The 22,774-nt window shown below is 47.2% G+C and overlaps 1 protein-coding gene across 4 annotated transcripts in view; it reads left to right on the forward strand.

Annotated features, from left to right (window-relative positions):
* The first annotated feature begins 4,719 nt into the window (after positions 1 to 4,719).
* Positions 4,720 to 22,774, forward strand: part of LOC124051865 (seizure 6-like protein) — a 37,307-nt gene continuing 19,252 nt past the window's right edge. For all 4 annotated transcript variants that reach the window (XR_006841884.1, XM_046375619.1, XM_046375616.1 and 1 more), the window contains exon 1: positions 4,720 to 5,015. Coding sequence is in view for 3 of the 4 variants with exons in the window: in XM_046375619.1 (XP_046231575.1) it covers positions 4,919 to 5,015 (97 nt within the window). In the remaining variant the exon portion in view is untranslated. The remainder of the gene's footprint in view (positions 5,016 to 22,774) is intronic.

Genomic DNA, 22,774 nt, shown 5'->3' on the forward strand with positions numbered 1-22,774 from the left:
ATGCACGCCAATTTGTGCTTTCTGTCTTGTGCTGCTGCTGCTGCTGCTGGGTACTGAAATTCCCTCAGGATCAATAAAGTATCTATCTGTCTATGTAGAACATCCAGGATCTTGACAATGATGGATGGGCGTATTAAAGAGATTGTCTCCATGTAAAAGCTGACTTACTGTACGTGTGTGTCATCTGTATTCCTGTCATGATGGGGCTGTGGATACGAAACCCGAGCGAAGCAGTCAGCCCTCATTAGGAGCTGGAGAACAGCTGCACATTAGCTATGCCGCGTCAGTGGGAGACCTTCCTCTGTGATTACATCTCTGCCGCCACACGTCCTCGCTGCTGCATCCATACCGAGCAGAAATTATGTATATGGAGCCTGATTGTCCTCACTTGTAATTGCTGTATGATTTACAGTAATCGCCCGGCGTCACAGAGCTGATGTTTCACTCACCCTCTGATGCCTCCTGCGACTGAACATACTGTCGGCGGTTAACGACTTCACATAAATCCCGTTTATGTTCCCTGAGTCCTGTTTATGAAATTGATGAGGGAAGGCAAATAAAATTAAAGCCAAGCGATTAATAACTGGCTGTCTGCTATATGCTAACCAACGCAGCCTATAGATCAGCGAGCTCCTGTTTGACTGAGGCAAACAAACGCTGGCTTGTTGGAGAATCCTGACAATAGAGATCCTGACCTCCACTTCAGCAAATCTTCACCACCTCAGGGCCTCTTACACTCACAGTGCAGCAGTGTGCGTGTGTGTGTGTGTGTGTGTGTGTGTGTGTGTGTGTGTGTTAAATCGATGCCTTGTGTTTTGTCCTGGAGATAATATAGCAGGGCTTGTTGGTTAATTTCATGTCTCCAAATGTCGGACGAGACGTGGATGGAGGCAGGGCTCAGTGTGTAAATTGTCCTGCTCGGTGACCTAAAATATTGTCCCCTGCAGCTTCTGTAGACGTGTTATTGTGCTGAGGACCTGGCGCTCTAAGTGAGTGTGCACAATAGGAAGAGTGGGTACACAATGTTATTGTCTGTTTCTGTTCTGTTTTCCTGCTCGTCAGCACTGATGCCGGTTAAACTCCAGGCAACAGAAGCACTTGGTGGAGGAGGTGTGCGTGAACATCTGTTTTCTGCCTGTTGTCAACAAAGGAAAAGACGTCCCATGAAAAGACAAAAACCAACAGTGAGCTGGTTCCTGTTCCAGTTTGGGACAGGAACCAACAGCTCCAAGCCGATTAGTTCCAACTGAGGACGAAAATCTTTGAAGTCAAACAAACAGGAGGAAAATGCATTTGTTGGGGACTATTTTCAGCGGCGGATTAATCCACATTTGGTGCTGCAGTGGGATTGAGGGAAAATCAATCACTCCATCAGGCTGACTTTTAACTCTTCATTTAGTGCAGTTGTCCTGTTCAGTTGGGACTTAGTGTCCACGTCCTTACACTCGTACTGCGATGTCTCCGGTGGCTCAAGCTGTCCGTTTACTGCCAGAGTCCAGCGGTGAACCTCACCTGAGACAAACAGCACACTGAGCTCACGATCATGTAAATCAACAGTTCATTTGCTTCCTGATGTCATCAGTAATCGGACCACAGATCTAAACAAATTTAAGGCAGGAGTCAGACTGTCAGATTTACACCTCAGTGGTTCAGAGGAGTAAAACACATCAGGCCTCAGACGTGCTCGCTGACCAGGACACGTTCACCGTGGGTAACCGTGATCTGTGCAGCATCACGTTCCTCACAGAACATATGAACGTTGCTGCCTGCAGATCTTCATTTATCCTCCCTTTCATTCACAGCTACACCACAGCCTGTTGTGCTTTTTCTCCTCCCAAAGTGTTCTTAAAAAGCTCACTTTGTGTTTTCTCAGCTCAATGTGACCTCTGCACCTCCGCCATGCAGTGTGAAGGAGAGACGTAGCGGCGTGAAGCCGGCTGTCGCTGAGCCGCGGCTCATGGCGGAGGCTTATCCTCCCCTCACATGTATCTGAGAAGAAAACACACAACAGCAGCGTGAGAACCAGGAGCGATGGGAGGAAAGTAGAGAGATAAAAGAGATGAGATTGGGGGTAAGATGGAAGAGGGGGGGATTAGACGGAGGGAGAACGAGCAGGGATGAGGACTGATGACACCGCGAGTGAGCTGAGGGTGGAGGAGGAGGAGGAGGGAGGCTGATTTTTCACAGAAATAATGATATCTCTCCTCCGTCGCAGGCCGTTGTCTTATCGTTTCATTCTGTGGTTATCAGAGATGGTGGAGACGGCGCTCAGCGCTGCCCGTCCCAGCACAGAGAGGCCAGAACGAGGACGATGATCCTGTTTACAGTCTCAGGACGGTAAACATGGCAGCACGTCAGCTGAGGAACAACCCTGCACAGATGATGAACTGCTGGTCGGGTTATTAAAGGTGCAACTTGTAAAACATGTCCAGAATTCAAAGGTGGGCAGCAAATTATCAGAACAAGTGCAAAGTGCCGCTCACTGCGCCGTTTGCTGTTGTTTTCTTTGGCTGTAGCTATAGCTATAGTTAGCTCTGTTAGCCGTGAAGCTAATGGCTGTTCTTCAGATTCTAGCAGAGGAGATTCACAGTGTTGTGAAATCTAATCACTGAGTCACTCAATAATTAAAGCAGCTCTGGTTGTTATTTTACAATGTGAGGTCACTCAGGAAAGTGACTCAACAGCAAGGTGTTTACGGGGCTTACGATCATCTGCTGCCCCCATGTGGCCACAAAATGTGTAAGTGCAGGTTTAATGTTTTATTTCATTTAAATACTGTCCAATGGATGTGTTAGGCCTTCGTTGGAAAATTCAAGTCAAATAAATATTTGAAGTGATGGACACAAATTGAGAGAAGAAAATCAGTGAGAGCAAGACTGATCGGGCTTCCGTCCTATCAGAAGGGACCGACTGAAATCCAGAAGATGTCGAACTCTTATATTCAGCCTAAAACTATTACGGCCTTTCTTTACTCACACGCCGTTCGCGGCGTCCTTCGTTTTCAGCAGCTCGGACAGACGCATTAATATTTTCTTTGTGCACCAGTCGTGTTGTGCTCTGTGGACGGTTTTCCTCAAGTTTCCACTCAGTTTTTCCCCGTCGTCGGCTCGTCTCTGTGTGTCAGCAGCTGAGGGTTGCGAGTGCAAAATCCTGCAGAAAAGGACGAGACGGCTGCTGCAGCACAGAGTCAAGACGCACATGCAAAACAAGACATGCATCCGTCCATGCTTTGCTTTTTAAAATAAACTGATACCACTGAATGATTGATAACCTTTTGTCATGCATTATAGACGGGCTGAGAGGCTAAAGCCTGTTACACAAATATGTTATTTTCTTACACGAAACTGCTGCTGCTACAGATTAAAGCAAAGTGAGGCCCAATCAGCTCAGACACGTTCTATGAAGACCACATCTACATCCGTGCATTGTAGTGTGTTCATAATGCTTTACGACTACAGGCATGAACACACACGACGCACTAAAAACTTATGAAGCATTACACATGTGACTGAATCATAAGCTCAGGTGGTTCATGCAGGCTCTTCACTGGTTATAGAGGCTGACTGATGGGGCTTATGATGCATAATGACTGCTTATACTCACCGAATGCATCACGAATGCCTTCATAACACAGTGTAGGTGTGGTCATCTGACACATTCACAGACTGCACTTCACCTGTGGAGCCTTCAGGCCTTTGGTTGGTCTCTCACACTCGCAGCTCTCAGTGTGTTGTGTCCAGCAGAGGCGGGCAGCTGCTTTCAGAGGAAAAGCTCTAAGAGTTCACCTGCTCAGCACCGAACAGCCCAGTGTCACCAGCATCCACTCTGAGGCCTCTGCTGCAAGCTGTCACCTGACCTTCCCCGCCCACCTGCTCACCTGTTCCCACCTTCGCTCGCCGGCCTGCCCGCCTGACCCCTTTCTGACAAGGTGTCTGTTTTTGACAGCAGGTGAATGTGAGCTTTTACTGAACGAGTTCATCACATGGCTGCACTGCACCAAAGTGGCCAAACAGATCAGTGACGGCAGGCTTGAACGGCGGCTGGCAGCGTGAGTTTGATGCTCTGAAAGACGTGTAAAATCCTGTTTACACTCCTCATCTGTCCTGGTGGATCCGGTGAAGGTTCGGAGGACAGGGGACACTTTACTGCACTCAGTACTCTTACTTTGAATACTTTAAGGACATCACCGTGTTTTTCAGCACTGCAGTGATTCAGTGAGTTACTGTTGATGTGATCTGAACATGAGCGTCTATCTGCGCTGTGTTCAGTCCACTCTGAAGCTCTGCCACAGTGAAATGCAGCTACTTAAACAGATTACCAGCTCGGGATGAGATGGCTCGTAAGTCAACCCTCCACCAGCACCACCACCTCCACCCCTGCAAACACACATCCCCTCATCCAGCTAGTAAATCTGCACTATGGGACAATGTTATTTTGCCTCTCTCATCTTATGTAAGTGTATGTGTGTGTGTGTGTGTGTGTGTGTGTGTGTGTGTGTGTGTGTGTGTGTGTGTGTGTGTGTCCTGATGTTACTGCAGCCCACAACCTGACACACACACATACTGAGCAAAAGTTTCATTATCATTAAGGTCAGCTCGGCGTGTGTGTGTGGAGGGGGCGGGCGGTGAGGGGGCACGCAGAGAGAGAGAGAGAGAGAGAGAGAGAGAGAGAGAGAGAGAGAGAGAGAGAGGGAGGGAGGGAGAGCAGAAGAGTCCGCGGAGGAGAAAAGGAGGACAGATCCGAGGCAGAAAGCAGGAGGCGCTCCTTGCAGTCAGGAGGATGCTGCGCTGACACGCGGACCGTCGGCTCTCTCTCTCATCAGGACCGCGACGTTACCGGCTCCAGATCAGCCAGCTGACAGACCCGATCCCGCCAGTCCACTGCGCTCCCCCTCTCCTCTGGACCGGCTCCCGTCGCCATGCCGCCGGCCGCCCGCTCGGTCGGCTCCCTGCTCCGCCTCAGCCTCCCCGCGGTGCTGTGCATCGGGCTGCTGTGGAGCGGCGTCTCAGCGGGAGGTAAGCTCGGTCTGATTCACGATCTGCTTTAGTGTTCTCCCACTCCTCTCTGCCTCGGCTTCCGTCCAGGCTGAAGGACAGCAGCTTGAGTTCAGCTGCAAAAACAACTCGTCTTTGTGGGCATCCCTCCCTTGTTTGGAGACATCTCCTCCCGCGACTCGTAGGAGGAGAAAGAGGGGGGAGAGGGGGGAGAGGGGGGAGTCTGAGGCAGCACTGGTACACTTGAAATTAACGCTTTTGTTACGGGTTATTGACTGCGCGGCCAGTTTGGCACCACAGTCCAGGCAGCGCTGGCGTCCAGAGGGAGTCCAGGTGGACCGGAGCCCACTCGTGTGCGTGGGAGCCTCGAACGGGAGTGAATGCAGAGACAGAGACAGCGAGAGATCACCTGTCAACAAGCTCTGCAGCTCGCCTGGTTGTCACGCACCGAGTGGGAGACCGGGGGGATCCCTCCAGCCCGAGCTCCAGCCCGAGCTCCAGCCCGAGCTCCAGCCCGAGCTCCAGCCCGAGCTCCAGCCCGAGCTCCAGCCCGAGCTCCAGCCCGAGCTCCAGCCCGAGCTCCAGCCCGAGCTCCAGCCCGAGCAGGATGGCAGGAAAGTTGAGACGGAGCTTTTAAAACGACTCCTCTTCAAACGAAGCCCGTGTTGCTGGTTAATGCGCGCGCGTTTGCTTTATTTGATTTGGTTTCACCTCATCAGCAGAATGTTATTCTGAAATGTGGTCCACACAGTCCACACAGATGAAGCCCACGCTGCTTCACGTACAGAACACAACACAAATTGTACCCACACGAGCCACGTCAGGACTTGATGACTCCGTGGCTGCACTGCATCACTTTAACTGCTCTTTAGTTTAAAAATCAGTGGCACAACCTCAGTGGACTTCAGCCGACTTCCTCCTGTCCTCCCAGCAGACAGCGGCGAGACGTCTTATACGTCTTTGTCCCCCCCGGTTGTTGTTGAGGGATTTGCTGCTGTTCTTGGGGGGGCAGTTTCGTGTGTCTTTTGTGGCTCACGAGGAGCTTCGTCTTGGTGGGCCTTGAGTGGAGTTTAACAGCTGCCAGGAGCCAAAAGTCCAAAGACTGCTGGATGATCTTCCTTTAGATTAACCTGAAGTGTTCTAGTGGCAGAACCCTCACCGTTCCTGCAGCGTTTGCTCAGAACCTTCATCTCTCATCTCGTGGTCGTGATGTGCAGATTCTGTAGAAACAAAGGGCTGAAATATTTTGGCTTCAGAGGCTAAAAACAGGTTGTTTGAGGTTCCGGGTTGGTTTGTGTTTGTGCTGACATCTCGGCGGAGATGTGACGTGTCGTTCACTGTATGGCAGATCCAAGGTCAGTTTTCTGTCACACATTACTCAGAACATCAACCAATCTGCAGCAGCAAATACGTCCTATTACAAAATCTGCTTTGCTCCAGTGTGATTAACGTGTCTCATGTGGCCTCTCGAAGGACTCAGTTATGGTTTAATACTGAAACATCATCAGTCATGTCTGATGTCAGGGTTACATTACTGACACACTTACAGCTACAGGCTGGCTCCAGATCAGCTCCATGCATTTGACAGGTTTATGACATACATTGGATGACATTATCATACAAATATTTCACCATACACTGTCTATGCAGGGGTGCTTTCACCAAAGTTTTGTTGCTTAGTTGTCAGGATCTCAGGGTCTTGACGTTTGACTTAAGTAAAGATGGCCGACGTGTCTTCCTCCCACTGTACAAAAGTGAAGACAAAATATCCTGGCTTTGAGCGCTGCCGTGTTGTTGTGGTGATGTCATTTGGAGCCAGAGTCTGTGCACTGAGTGATTGAGTTCCTGCCCGCACACCCGTCTGAGCCAATCAGGAGCTTTCTTAACAATTAACTGTCTGTCTTTTGTTTTACTGCTTTTCTGTTCCATGATGTCCGTTACTGGTCGACATGATGTCACCTTGAGCTCTGGGTTTGTTTTTTGATGATTAAAAGAGACAATAATCTGCAGACTAATCAGTAATGATAAGCATGCTGGTCTCGGATCTGTTAGGCTCCATAAAACGTGTACATTAATGTGGTCATAGCAGAGACAAATCTGCCTCACATGATTTCTCTGACTCATTCCAGCTCTGACTGAACATCCTGCTGCAGCAGATTTCCTCTCTCTTTGATTTTATTTTGAAGTTGGTCTCGTAGAGCCATTTAATGTCCCACAACCATCGACGAGGACTTCTTCGCTGTGTGTTTCAGTAATTCACACACACACACACTCTGGTTTCATCTCTCTGTCGGTGCTGGTGGTTAATGAGATCACCCAGCAGAGATGTAATGTGACCAAACAAGCTCGTGATCGTGTGCGTGTGTGTGTGTTTTAATGTGAGGATTGTGTGTGACGGTAGGCTGGATCACCGCGTGGTCTCATTTCTCGGGGTGAGACTGATAATCTGCCAGAGAGGCAGCTTGACGACTGAGTGCGGATTCAGGAGCTCCAGCTGGGAAGCAAAGCCGAACTGCAGTCTGCATCCAGGGAGCGACTCGTTTCAGCGTTTTTGTCGGCCCAAACCGGCGCTGTTTTCTGCGAATGCATGTTGGCTGGGTTTAAAACATACAGATTCTCCTCTGTAGAAGTTATTCATCTTGTAGCTCGCCTTTCTCCTCTCACCACATGACCTTCCTGCTGCCCTCTCAGCCTCTCGCCTCTGATCTTTGTTTTACTCGTGAGTGAGGGGAGAGAAAAATGAAACCGAGGGAAAGGCTGAGGAGATTGTTTCTTATGGCTGAGTAACTCTGCCCTTATTATACAACAAGATCCTCAGGCTGCAAACTTTTGAGGATAAGCTTCAGAGGATGAGGAAAAGTGAGGCTGAGGCGACGAGAAACAAAGAAGCAGAAGAAGGTTGAGGTTGTGCGAACGTTAGGGTTCATGTACCTCATACGTATGGAACGTACCGTCAGGTTTGAGCCACATTCTTGAATTAATCAAATAAAAAAGCTGATTTATTCTTCATTATGGGAAATCGCAATGAGCTGTTTCCATAGTTTTCCTGCATTCTACAGTCCATCCATCCATCCATCCATCCATCCATCCATCCATCCATCTATGGTGCCAGCAGGCTAAGTGAGGCAGTCCAGACGTCCGTTCCAGCAATGGTTCCAGCTCCCTCTATCAGGTGTTTCCAGGCCACCTGGGCCCTGGAGGAACGCTGTCTGGTTTCTCTGTTCACCGTTACCGTAAACAGCTGAAATGACAATAAAAAAACCTTTTGACTTGACACAAGATGACATGATTTCTCCAGAGGGTTCTGGGTCGACCTCGAGGTCTGCTACCAGTTAGACTTGACCAGGGACCCTCCACAGGACGCGGCTCAGGATGATCCAGATGACATGAATAAAGATGGCTTCCTCCCACTGTGCAAGATCAGATAAGATAAGGTAGGCCTTTATTAGTCCTGCACTGGGGAAATTCACACTGTGCAAAATTAAAGACAGAATATCCCTGATACGAGCGCTGCCATCCTGTTTGGATGATGTCATTTGGAGCCAGAGTCTGTGCGTAATGTGTTGATGCTGCTGTAGATCATAAAAGCGTGTCTGCAGAGTTTTGAGTTATAACTTGGAGTTCTGACTCTGAGGGGCTTGAAGCATGTGTCAGTAACATTACGAGCTGTCATGTGGCTGTAATGTGCTAACAGTCGTTGTAATTGATCAGCCACTGATATTTGATTGATGTTGGCAGGAATGGAAAGCCAGTAAGCTGGTTAGCAGAGCCACAACAGGTGGAGGAAGAGAGCATCCTCTGAGACAAGAGCAGGCAGAAAGTTGGAGGTGACCCCATTTTAATCAGCAGCACTCCTGGCCCAGCAGCAGCCGAGCACAGGTGGGCTTAGGAGGGGTTTAACCTTTCATTTCCAGGAGAGCTCAGTGGAATATGAGCCCCTGATTAACGTGATTATACAGATCACTGTGCTCTTAATGAAGAGCTAATGCTGTGTGTTCTGATGAAGTACTGCACTGCAGTCCAGCTTCAAAGGGCTGCAGCGCTTGGTTTAGCTTGTTGCACCAATATTTTCAATATGCTGAGTTAATTAGGAGCATAACAGGTTATGTTAAAGTGGATTTCCTGCTGGTTTCTGGTTTCCTCCTATTCAAAGGGCTGCTGTTTTGGCCCAAAACCTAGAAATCTGGTTTTAAAAGAGGTTACCACACAAACAGCTGGTGTAGAAAGGTTATTTTTGTGCTGTGAATGAACCGACCGGCTGCCTGAAACGTAGAAAACCAGTTTAGTATTTTGGTAAACGACTTAAAGGAACACCAGAGACTGAACAGTCAGATAGGTTGGCTCGTCGTCCTGCTCCCTCTCTGTGTTTGGGAGAGTTTATCCTTGTTTGTGTTTGCTGCAGCTGGAGGAGTGACGATGATCCACAAGCTGCCATCTCAATTAGTCCCTGCACTCATTAGGACCCGAAGTGAGAGCTGCAGTTTCCTGGTCTCTCAGACACTCTGACATATGGTCGGGGCTTCTGCACCAATCCTACCAGAGACGGCAACATCCCAGTGAATTATTCACTGTGTGTGTGTGTGTGTGTGTGTGAGGCGGTGGAGGAGGTGGTGGGGGTGTTTTCTCCTGGTTCTAACCTTCCTCTGCGTGCACCGTTGACATCAAAGGAGGACGTCAGAATCCGTGGCAGGTCTTACCGCCAGTGATGTCTCCACCTCAGCAGGTCTGCTTAGACCTTTGTGACCCAGTGCGGCTGTTTAAAGGGGTGTGAAAGAGTGTGTGTGTGTGTTTGTTGTTCAGTGTGAGCTGTTGGTGCCTCGGTATCCAGGATTATCCTCTCGAGGATGGCTGCAGGATTGCACGGATGCTGCTGACACTTCTCTACAATAGAAGCAATTAACTGAAGCTTAACTTGGTGTTTGTCTGTTTTAAGTCTTGTGTGTGTGTGTGCGTGTGTGTGCATGTGTGTGCAAGTGTGTGCATGTGTGTGCTTGTGTGTGCTTGCATGTGTGTACAGTTGAAACTAAACCACTGGGGTTTTTTGGGTTTTTTTTTTTTTTTGTAATCTGTCTCCATTCCAGGGTCTTCATTTATCAAAACATTCTCAGAACAAGTTGTGAACGCGTGAATGAAGTGAAAACATGATTCATGTGGACCGGCTCTGAAGCTCTGATTGGTGACGGATTCATGTGGACTGGATCTGAAGCTCTGATTGGTGATGGATTTTTGAGGTTGCTAACAGGTTAAAGAAAGCTGATGTAAAAGTCACAGTGACGTCTGCACGATGCAAATCCATCTGCAGGAAGTTCACTCTATTGCAGCTGAGAGCCCTTAAGTCTAAACAGTTAGATTCTGTTACTGGAAGTTTGTTGATTTATTATATAAAGTGAACAGTCGCTAATCTATTCCACAATTATCTCATTTTATGGGGGGGTCATGTGCCAGACTTTGTGTCTCCACGGTGACGGGTGAGGACAAGACTCCTGCACTTTCTCTTTATGCTAAGCTAAGCTAAGCTAATCATTTTGTTGCTGTCACAGCTTTCTGTTGTCCTCAGAGCATCAACTGCCAACGACCAAAGTGTGAGTTTATTCCTTCATTTAGTCTCCAATGCAGACGTGGCAGCAGACAGAACTGGTTCCAGCCCGACTGGATCAGCAGTCAGCCGAAAGCGAGGAGAACCAGTCCAAACGCTGACGGTGTCTTTATTCTACAGTCATTACTCAATAATCACACGGCAAAGCAGAAATCTGTGTGTCGCCAGTTTAACGGCCACTGATGTAAACCTCCAGGTTGATTAATGAGGCCCGTGTTTTGATGTCAGCGTGAAACTGCTTCAGGGTCTCTGAGGATCCACAATGTGCCAAAGAGAAATCAGAAGAAGCCAAATTTCTTGATTGAATTCTTGCAGAAAAGGAAAAGCGTTTCCTCTCTTTTAGACAAGTCTTCATTTAATGTCCCACTCCTCAGCCGTCCTCTGAAAGGACACTGAGAACGTCATTCATCTTGGCTCAGTGGCAGAAGATGAATTGTGATCCAAAGAGAGATTTGCTATGGTTGTCGGGGAATAAAGTGACAATTTGGATTTTCAGTCTGACCGAGTCTCACACACACACACACATGCACACACACACTTTGTCTTGTCAAACTCACTCAGAGCAGATTGGCACAATTGAGTGTGTCTGCAGCCAAGCCTTTTAAAAGGTTAATATTTCAGTTCCCATTTGCCTCAAAGCTTACGCTAAGCCACCGCTCGACTCCCTCATCTATCCGCCTTTGAAACGGGAGTCCCGCTGAAGTACTTCTGTTGACGCCTTCGACAAACAGGCGTCTGTGTGTGTGATAATCCACGGCGCTCGGCGCTCACGGCGATGCTGATAGCGACGCCTGTCATGCTGTCGAGCGAGCGTGTTCGTCTCCCTCGTACTTCAGCTCGAATCGGCCTGAGAGAGCTGCAGAGACGAGCCGAGCATTGTGGGACAGAAAGGATGTCTGGGTGTTTTTTCACTGTGATTGGCTCCAGTCTGGGCCGCCAGGTTCAATGTCTCAGCGGCGCTCCGCTCCGCCGCCTGCTCGGGGATTGATTGATTGATTCCTGTCATGGCGTGTGCAGTTTTTGCTTCCTCAAAGCCCCCCTGAGCTTTGGAGAAATTTATGGTCCAACAGTTTTGAAGCGCGATGTAGGATGAATTTAAAGGCTGAGGAGATGCAAAGACTCCGGCCAGACTTCAGCTTCCTGCAGGATGATGGCTGCCAGTCACGCTCTGAAGAGGAGGACGTTTGTTTCTGTCAGACTGATCCTCAGAAACCGACTTCCTCTTCTTCTTCTTCTTCTTCTTCTCCTTTCTCTTCTTCTACCTCTTGTCATGTTTGCCATGTAGTTTCGCCAAAAACATAGTCGTTAAAGAACCTCAACGGTCACTGCTGTTGCCAAGTTACTCTGAAGCCGTTTCTCAACCTGAATTCATGGAGTCGGCTGTTGATAGGACAGCAGAAAGCAGGAGGTTTAACAACCTCACTGCTGCTTTTTGCGTGTCTTTCTTTCCTGACTTCCTGCCCTCCAGGCAGTGCAGGCTTGTTATTAGTTTCTGTGCAGACTAAAAATCAACTTGCAGAGACTCGGAATTTGCTTGTGACGGCACTCTGTTGCATTTATTCATTTTGTTTTGCTGTCTTTGCAGGCTGTGAGTCTGAGAAAACCAAACTGCTGAACACAAACACTAAAACACTTGATCTGATGACGAGGCGAGTTTATCTGCTTCATGTCGTGTTGTTTCTTCGATCGTATTGAGTTCATAACCCAGCAGTCGTCATCCTTTCGTCGTATCAGTCGTGTGCTGACGTTATCCAAACATCTCGACAAAGTTCAAACCCAGAGGTGCATTTCACTTCCTGTTGCCGTAACTTCCAGGAGGGTAAACGTTCCTGCCTGAGTCGCGTCAGGCAGACTTTCATCAGCAACAAAGAAGACCACAACTCCCATGATGCCGCGCTGCCTCACGCTATGGCTGCAGCAAAGCACGACGTGTCCATTTCAGACTGAGTCTAATTAACTCACCAAAGGAACCCGACTGCAGTGAGCACAAAATGAAAATAAGTGAAACATTTCCACATCATCGTCTTCGGTCTGATCCTGTCGGCGTCTGCTGGATCTCCTGACCTGCCATCAGTTTTTACCGACTTTTGATCATTTACTCATGAAGGTCCGGACGGGAACAAAGCTGCTGGGGCTGAAGAGCAGAGCAGGTCATCGATCGACGCTAAGGTCACGTCTGACTGAACCTGAACAGTTTTCATTCCACCAGCAGGAAAGCAGCTCGCTGACCATCTGATGCGAGACAGAAAACGCCTCAGAAACTGCGAATCCTCTGCTTTTAGAGCACATTTATTATTCTATACTGTAAAAGCCTCAGCGGTGCACTCAGGTTGATGTTTTCATCACCGAATCGCCTCGAAATGAATCCCACATCCGAAGCTAAACAGGAAGGAGGAGTTTGTTAGGCGTTTCATTGTTAATCGCTGTGTGACGTCACTGAAGCTGACACACGACAGTCCAGCTTTCTCACTTTTCCCGCTCTTCGGTCTCATCATTTATTCCTGGATGTTCTGCATGTTGACATGTGGCTCACGGCTGCCCTGAGGTTCACACTAAAAGCATTTCGTCTCTGACTCCTTTCAGCTCTTTCACAATTCATGTGGCTGGTGAGGAGACACGTCCACCTTTTCTTTTATTCATGGATTAAAAGCACAGAGCTCACATACCTGTGACAGCCCACACACACACACACACACACACGCTCTGTGAGGCTGCGAGCTATGAGATGACTCCACTCAGAGATTTTCTTTATCATATCATCCTTTCAGTTTACTTATCGGCTGTGCTGAAACTAACAGCATTTTGCTGATATTATTATGATGATGAAATCCCACTTTAGGAGCTGTGCCCTTTGACCTCAAAGTCACACACAGACAATATTTTACTTTAAACGACTTTACGACGAGCTTTAGGTGATCACAGACGTGCTTCTGCTTATTTCAGCACGTCTGCTTTGCTGTGACGTCTGACATCTAAAGGAAAACGCTGCTTATTTTCTGTATTTTTCTTATCGTCAACAAATGGAAAGCGTTGCTCACTGTAGTTTTTATCAGAGGAAATGGTGTGTAAGCAAACTAACATGATAGCACCAGGAGCAAAGACATGACAGCAGCACAGGCGTCAATATTAACAACAAATGATGGCGACGCGTGTCGAGCAGCACTAACTGCTGTTTAAATCTCCCAGTCGTTGGTTGGACAGCGAACACACCATCCTGTCACACTCCCGTTGAACGACAATGACGTCTCCGTTCCTTTCACGCGGACGGTGAGGCACAACGAGAGAGTTTATGCAGACATGACCAAATTCAGGTCTGACATTACGTAACGATTTTCATGGTTTGCTGGAATGAGAGGAAACCAGCGGCTGACCTGAAGCTCTAAACACGAAACAAACCACCTACTGAAACACGATCCAGAGATCCAGAAGACAGGACGTCCTCACTGTGGGCCTGGGGAGGGATGGAGCTATCTGCTGGCATCACTTTCCTCCATCACTCCCCCTCCTCCTCCCCCTCCTCCCCCCTCAGCCCTTCCTGCTGCCAACTGGAGGCAGGCAGGAGTGTGATGAGAGTTTCAATGACTTGTGGCTGCGAGTGCACTGACACGGCGAAGCCTCTGCTCGGCGAGGCAGCTAACAAACACGTACATGTCGACACGCACGCCCTCACATTTGTATTACTGCTGCATACTTGTTAGAGACTCAGTCCTCCTAATCCTAACCTTTACCATTACTAACGCTGACATTTCCACTTAATCCCATCCTAATCTTAGCCCAGAAACCCACATCCAACTCTGAAGCCGCCCCGAAAAGAAGTGAAACTGTTGTGACTCGGGACTGTTTTCCTCTTCCTTCTTTCCTTTTTGAGGACGTTTAATCCTCGTGAGGATTAAACGTTGTCACATAAGAAGACACACGGAGAGAACTGCACTAGTTTAAATCGCTTCTGCTTTCCTGTTCATTCCCACTGCAGCAAACAACTGCTTCATCATTCGCACGCAGTCACCCTCCTCCTGCCTGCGCGCCTCATTGCCTCCAACACAAACCAGGAGACGCTCTTACTCAGTGTCAAGGCTCAAGAGCTTCTCACGCTAAGATCAGCCGGTTGCTATGACAAACATATTTATGAGACTTAAATGTGAAACGTTCAGTCATCGCAGGAGGTGCTGATAGTCATGACTCCGTCACTGATGTCCATCTGGGAGCTTTGGCACAACAAGCGTCTCCGCAAATACGGTTTAAGAGGCAGCGAGGTCCAATGAATTATCATACTGTTTACTGTATCTACGGGGATGGTTTGTGTTGGGTTTGTATTGACATTTGGTCCTGGATCTGATGTTGTCTGAGGCCAAAGATCTCACAGCTGAGAGCTGCTGTAACATTCAGGCTGGGATTGAGCTGAGGTGGAAAGTGAGGCCTTTTCTCTTTTGTGCTCAACAAATTATGATGATTTAAGGGAGTTAATGTTCCATGAAATGACTCGACTAAACCCTGAAATATTCTGCTCAGAGGAGCAAAAACTGGAATGGATGTTCGCTTCTGACGTTTGTTTTAAGTTTGTCTGCGTGCACTAAATGTTTCTGGCAGTGATTTATGAATTTTGTTGTAATCAGCCTGAAGTTATGGACCGTGAAAGATGCTTTAGCTGCATGCTCTCGAATCCCTGAACAGGTTTGGCATTTTTTTACATGACATTAAAAAACTCATTTATTCATTTATTTCTGCAGGTAAGGATATTTGAGTTCAAACTGGGTGACGTATTAATCTTAAATGTAATCATATATAAGGAAAACATTCTTACTGGCTGTGAGTGAGATGTTTTAGAGTTGAAAAGTAAACTTCAAAATTTTGTTATGCTCGCATTAGGACAGTAAAGACAATAAAGTCTCTTGAATCTTGAATCTAAACTCTTCAGTGGCATCTAGTGGACAGGTTATGTAATAGCAGCGCTTCTCGTAAGCACGTGTGGTAGGGTTGGGTTTCAGCACTAGATACTGAAATAACCCAGTACCAAGTAGTATCAAAACCTCTCCGGCCAAACGTCACGTGCAGTCGATCCTTTCTGTGAAAATATGTTTCCCGCAGTCTGTCAACACAAGCATTCACTGATAGACCAGATCAAACCCCTCCTCCATTTTGTTGGCCTTCAGGGTTCCAACTCCTGCCCCACCTACACGTGTCCGTATGACACACATATTGTTAGCTGCAGTCTTCATCTTTCTGTTATTTGGTGGTGGCAAAAGGTCATGAAATTTTGAGATGGAAATATGAGAAAGACGACTAAACCACAAAAATAACTTCAAATAAAAATATGGATGTTTGTGGGCTGAGCCTTAGATGCTCATGGCGGGTGAGTCTATAAAGAGTGCAGTTAGCTGATGATGGGTGAAAAAGGAATTAGACTCTCTTAGAATAAAGCTTTGGCGTTGCTCTACAATCCAATTGGGAAACAGTTTCTCTGGTTGAGCAACAGGATTTATTGCTCATTAATCATACGTGTTGCCCGGGGGAGAATCACAGTTACACGCTACAGCTTTACACGGGAAAAACACAGGAACAACAAAAGGGATGTGCAGACATCCAGGAAGGATTAAAGTCCATCTGAAACGAAGGCGGAGGAGGAAACACAGCTGCACCGACGGGCTGGTCGTGAAGCAGGAGGGGAGGACGCAGGCTGGACGACGAAACGAGAGGACGGTGTGAAGGAAAAAGAGTCCACAGACGAAGCCATCTGCTCCGCTGAGCTGGTCATGGCTGGCTGCAGCAGCACCTGCTGCTCACACACACACACACACGCACAGGCACAGGAACACACACTCACACACACATAGGAACATACACACACACGCACACACACACACACACAGGAACACACACACACACACACAGGAACACACACACACACGCACACACACACACACACACACACACACACACACACACACACACACACACACACAGGAACACACACACACACACACACACACACACACACACACACACACACACACGTCCAGCTGAGGTTTGTGCTGTGAAACTGTGATGTTGCAGTGTGGAGTTTTGAGCCTTAAACCAAAAGCAGAGCAGGTTTTTCACAGCTGGTGAAGGCGGCTGCACTCAGACAGTTCAGTTCATATTTCAGACTTCAGACTTTATTGATCCACAGCACCAGCCAACACAAGAACCATACAGATGGATCTGTAATGTGCTGCAGCTTAGAATACATTTGCTACAGCTGTTTCTGTGTGAGGAGCAGGTTGTTGACTTGTCAGAGATGGTTGTGTTGTGCTGGATGCTGTGCGGCCGAACGCTCCTGTAAAGCTGAGTGGGTGAACGTGTTGCATCGCTGCTGAAGTTTAAGTGACGTCCAACAAGTCCCTTTAACCCCATTGGTGCTTTTCCAGGTCTCCAGGTTTAATTAAATAACTTTAATTGTAAAATGGCGCCTCTGCGTCGTTAGTTGAAGGATGTTATTTAATCCTAAAACTCAGCGAATATTAGCCTTATTAATCAGGCCGTTCATTTAGCAAACATCAGCAGTCATTCGTTTTTCTCCTCGATTCACCAAAACTTCATGAGATAATCAGTTTTAATGAGGCTGAGTGTATTTAACCTTTGTGCTAATGACAGTGTGCATTAAAGTCTAAATTATACAGATGCTAATAAGCATGTTTACCCGCCGTGTGTGTCAGCGTGTGTGTGAGTGTGTGAGTTAGCAGGGAGGAGATTGTTTTCCCATCTGCCCCGAGGTCGTCGTCCACCAGTTCGATATCTGCTCTGCTTTCACTTTCAGGTCATTCCACTCGCTGACCCCGAGCGCCGTTTACGCGCCAACCCTCAGATACCATCGATCAGTGTGTGTGTGTGTCTGTGTGTGTGTGCGTGCTGGCACTTCTCACACAGGAAATCATTAAATCAGCACAGTATGCTTACCCAGCGCCTCATTTTGAGAGGCGAACACACGTGAGGTCACAAACGCTGCAGTTCAATGAGTGCTTGATGATTAGCAGCGAGACGCGCTGATGCTCGAGCTGTCCTGGTCTGAAGCGAGTGGCCTTCCATGATGATCACAGTAACACAGGACACAAGTTAACTGCTGAGGCCCGGGAATCCTTTAAGGCAGTTTATTTACTGCCACCAAGAAAACAAAAATAAAATAAATAACAAGAAACATTATATGGACAAAGGTATTGGGACAGCTGCCCATCACACCAACAGGGACTTTAATGACCTCTCATTGTAAACACACAGACAGCTTTGCAGCTCTAACAGCTTCCACTCTTCTGTGAAGGCTTTCCACAACATGTTGGAGTGTTTCTGTGGGAATTTGTGCCCATTCATGCAGTAGAGCATTTGTGAGGTCACACACTGATGTTGGACCAAAAGGCCTGGCTCACAATCTCCGTTCCAGTTCATCCCAAAGGTGTTGGATGGGGTTGAGGTCAGGGCTCTGTGTGGGCCAGTCAAGTTCTTCCACACCAAACTCATCCAACCATGTCCTGTGTGTGTGTGTGTGTGTGTGCGTCCATCGCTCACAGCTGCCTGCACTCTCTGGGCTGCTGAGTTTGTGCAGGACAAGGACTCACATTGTGTGAGAGTCTTATCGTGACTCTGATGTAATGTAATTCACTCGTGAGCGTGTCTGATCAGCAGCCTTACCCAGAGCTCAGCAATTACTTTGGGGAAGACAACATCAACCCAGCTGATAGGCCTGTAAATGATAGTCAGAACTACAAAGATTACACCAAGATGTAATAAACATGGATCGCTCTTTCATTCGGTCACTTCACTTGGCTGGTTGTTGTCCAGATATGTTAGTCCTGCTTCTGAAAAGGTAACCTGATTTGCTAAAGCAGCCAAAAAACTGTCAGCTGTGGCCTGTGCAGAATTCAGACAGCTGAGTCGTGCTGTGTGTGTGTGTGTGTGTGTGTGAGTGTGTGGTTATCACAGTGTGTCTCCATGGGGAACGGACATGCTAGACAGGGAATGTATTGCAGATACAGTTGCTGCCACTCTCAGCTCTGATAAAGCACTTTAAACAGCCACGAACTCCCAGAATACAAATTAAACCGAGTAACAAAGAAAACAAAAAAGATGAGCTTTTCTCCCTGTATTTTAGCTCAGTGGTTCAGCCTCAGAAAAACACACACATAAACGCACACAAAGCCACAAAGGAGCCCATCTTCATTGTTGCCAGGCGCCCCCTTTCAGAGTCACTGAGACCTTTTTTGACATCGCTTTAAAACCTCAGACCTGATTGTATTGGAGTGAAAGTCTGCAGTCACTGAGGACTATTGAATTCTGCCTCCATCTCGCTCTCTTTCTCACAACACTAATTCAGTTTCGAGCACAAACTCAAATAAACAGACGCCCTTGTTTTCCTCCTGCGGTGAATTTGTGAGACACACACACTCCAGACACTAAATGTTGCTAATAGGCTGACGTGACGAGCGCCGCTTCAGCGTCGTGTGATGTTTAAGGTCGCCTGGACTCCTCAGTGAGGCATGTTTGTGTGTATTAATGGAGAATGAGAACCAGCCACAAATGGAGGCCAGACGCAGACAAGCAATGAAGAGTTTAATGAAATTTCTGGCATCTAATATTCATGGCTTCAATCATCCATCTGATAACGAACCAACATCAGCAGCGATGAAACAGAATGCATTTCCCATTCGCTTCTGCCACAGTTCATTTCCTGCATAGTCAAGGAATTCAAACCAGCAGCACGATGCTCCCAAACTCCCACGCTTGATACCACAAGTGAATACTTCCAAATATAAAATGAAGGAAGGAGACTGTGAATCCACAAACTGGTCGTCCCCTAACTTGTTTCATCATCTGCCAAATTTCTGCCAGATATGTTTTTCCTTAAGTCGAAAGTGAGTCTGAGGGGGTTTACTACCCCTCATTAAAAGTCCAAATGATCAGCAGTTTGGCTGTCAGCCGTTATTGATGACGGGTGGCTCGATGAGTGCAGTTCACCCTCTTTATCATTTTGTAAACTAAACATAAGCAATGCACATATATAATGCATAGATAAGAAAACTCAAACAGACTGATCAAGTGCCATCAGCTGGTCCAGAGTCACAAGTTTCTGTGAATTTTTCCATCTCTGTGGATTATAAAATTTCAAATCCCTTTTCCCAATCTCACTGTCAGTGTGATGATCATAATGTGTGTGTTTTCAGACCTTTTCATTGGTCTAAAGAGCCGTGGACGATTGTGGTTTTGGGGGGCGTTTTTAGCTTCAGAGGAGGTCCCCTCCCAGCGCAAGAGGAACCTTGACTGACAGAAGTGTTTGGTGATTGGTCCAGTGAAAAGTGCATGCTGACTGGCTGAACACACGATTCAGTGCACCGCCGCCAACCTCCATTTTGTGCTTGATCAATATTTAAAAAGATGTGGTTAGCACAGTGCTTCTCAAATAGTGTGACCCTGGGGAACATGCTTTTTTTGCCGTACTAGAATAAAGTGTAATTGCACATCCACTACAGTAGTTGGCAGTGGCGCTCTCATCGTCAGAGTGTGCGCAGGGAGTATTAGCTCTGTGGTGTAGCGGTTTCTTTGCACCGAGCAGGCGATATGAAGTGCAGTAAACGAACCCTTAAGAGACAACATGAAGACATTTTTAACAGGGATGAGAAGAAAGGCGGAGAGAGACGAAGATAATGAGACAAAAGTAACTCGAGGAAATATGACGAAGCATATGTAGCTTGGCTTCACTGTGACAGCAGTGGGAGACGACAGACCGGTGTGTTTACTGTGTCTAAACATGCTGGCAGCGGACAGCATGAAGCCAAATAAATGAAGGCGCCACTTGAAGACATTACATCCCAATCATGCTGATAAGCCGCTGGAGATTTTTCAGCCAAAACGTGCCGAATATTGCCAACAATCATCCCGCTTTGTGAATGCTACTTCAGTAAACCAGCGAGCACTGTTAGCATCATATTATTACATATTATTACATATTATTATTACTATTATTTATAGTCGCGGCGGGGGGCGAATTGTTTTCTTCTTGCTGGGGGGGGGCGCAACAGAAAATAATTGAGAAGCACTGGGTTAGCAGTTTTTGTCGGTGACTCTAATGTAGCATCTTATACAGTGAATTTATTTTAGAGGATGCTGTTTTGGCTCGTTGCCTTCCTTCAGAATAAGAGGCCTCTTGTCCTGAAGGACACCGTGTAGCATAAGTGGATCAGAGTTATGAGTGTGCAGCTTTGCCCTCGTTTGGATAGTACCTGTCCTACTGACACCAGGTTCAAAACAGAGCTGAATCCCAGTAGTACGGGGTTTGGCAGTCAGACTTCTTCTGCTTGGAGAATCAATAAAATGTTTAGATTCTGTTTACAAAAATGTCCTGATTATTGTCAGCTAAAGCACAGGCGAAACCCTTGTCAACGCCCAGCAAGAGGCAGCTTTCATGGTTTCTTTGTGATCAGGAGGTCGTCCAGGTATCCCTGCACCCCGTGGAGTCCTCGCTCGACTTACCCCACAGGCCTTTGAAACAGAAGACATCAAGGCTCTCCCAAACAGAAAGGCTGATCTTCAGAGCACCTGCCACCCCCTGAGGTGCCGCACTGACCTTTCATGTCTGCACATAGATTTGGAGAATGTGCACAAACAGCCAAACATGGACGTATGAAAAAGGCCGGACGCTGGCAGATTATCAGCAGTCGTTAATGTCACTCATTTCATCAAGTGTCTGCAGTAACGACCTCCATGACCTGAGAGGTAAAGAGGTTTTAAACTTCTGAGCTCACCATGACACCTCAGCTGTGTGTATGTGTGCTGTGGCATCGCAGCATCAGACATGAAATGCGTTCTTTTTAATCTGTGCCTTTTGTTAAGCAAGAAACTGACTGTTCATTCCCGTGTGCTCAAACCCTCCAGATTAAACTTTGTCTCTATTTTGCAAACTGATGCTGGATTGGTTGTAGCGGGCAAAAAAGTGCTCTTTAGTTTCACTAAAGACTTTAACTGCAGACTCTGACATGAGTGGGCTGAAAACTGGGATTATCAAATCTTGATGCAAATTTTCCACAAACTGTGCAGAAACAGAAACATAATGGAAAAACACCAGAATTCTGGTGGCTTTTGGAAAGAAACTTTCTCCAGACTAAACATCGTGTCTTTTTTAGGTGTGATAAGCACCCCGTGACTTGTTTTGTGTGCAGCGTTTGGTAATTATCTCCAACCACACAGGCAGCCAGTGTGGGTTCCTGCCAGTGCTTTGGACTTTTGCCATCCAGCCGTGGCGACAATCACACCTTATTAGGTTTAAAGTGTTTAATCTGCTCAGCGGTTCCTTTCTCGTCCCCGTTGTGTCGGCGCGTTGTTATCCTGCAGCATTATCGTCCCTCGTCGCTCCTCGCCTCGGCTCCGTTTCTTTGTGTAGTAGCTTTTTGGTGAACTGTAGTCCCATCAGTTTGGTGAACACAAGCACTGGCTGATTATTTCCTCCCGTCTGATTGAAGGTGCTGATCACTGAGATCAGCTGCTCTGGGTTCTTGGAGTGGAATAAAAATCTGCAAACTCAGGTCAGCACTTTAAACGAGATCCAAAGGGTTAAAGCGAATGTCTGGAGATGACCCATCAGATTTTTAAGATTTATTTCCTCATTGTCTCGTCCTCTTGTCGTGAAACGGTATGCATGCAGTGTGTGACGAGCCTTTCAGCAGACAGTCTTTACAGAAAGCTGAAGACCACATCAAACTAAAGCTGTCACAGCAGACGTCACACCAAGTTCTACTTCAAACGAGCCTCAGAAACAAGTCCTCGCAAGTCATCAACATGTCTGCTCTCTTCCTCCCAGAGCTACATGCTGAACATGAATCTTCAAAACCACAAGGGGGGGGGGGGTTGTTATGAACACAATCTGTATTTTAACGGCCTTGACAACATCTGGGCCTTAATTATTAATCTAATGGCGAGGACCACATTGCTCAGGTAGCAGCGCAGCTATGGATGCTGTCAGCACGTTTTCCTGATACATAACAGGAAGCTAATTATACAGCATGTTCAATAGGCTTTTTAAACTGCATCAGGAAGGTTTTAACAAAACACACACAAGCTCAGTGATTTCTCATTTGACAAGTACGTGTGTGGTGAGATATTTGAGTTTAGCGGCTCAAACCGCAGGCCACACTTCAACCAAAGAGCTCATCATAATTGCTTTTAC

Source organism: Scatophagus argus, chromosome 20, assembly GCF_020382885.2.
Source record: "Scatophagus argus isolate fScaArg1 chromosome 20, fScaArg1.pri, whole genome shotgun sequence".
In the NCBI taxonomy this organism is placed as follows: Eukaryota; Metazoa; Chordata; class Actinopteri; family Scatophagidae; genus Scatophagus; species Scatophagus argus.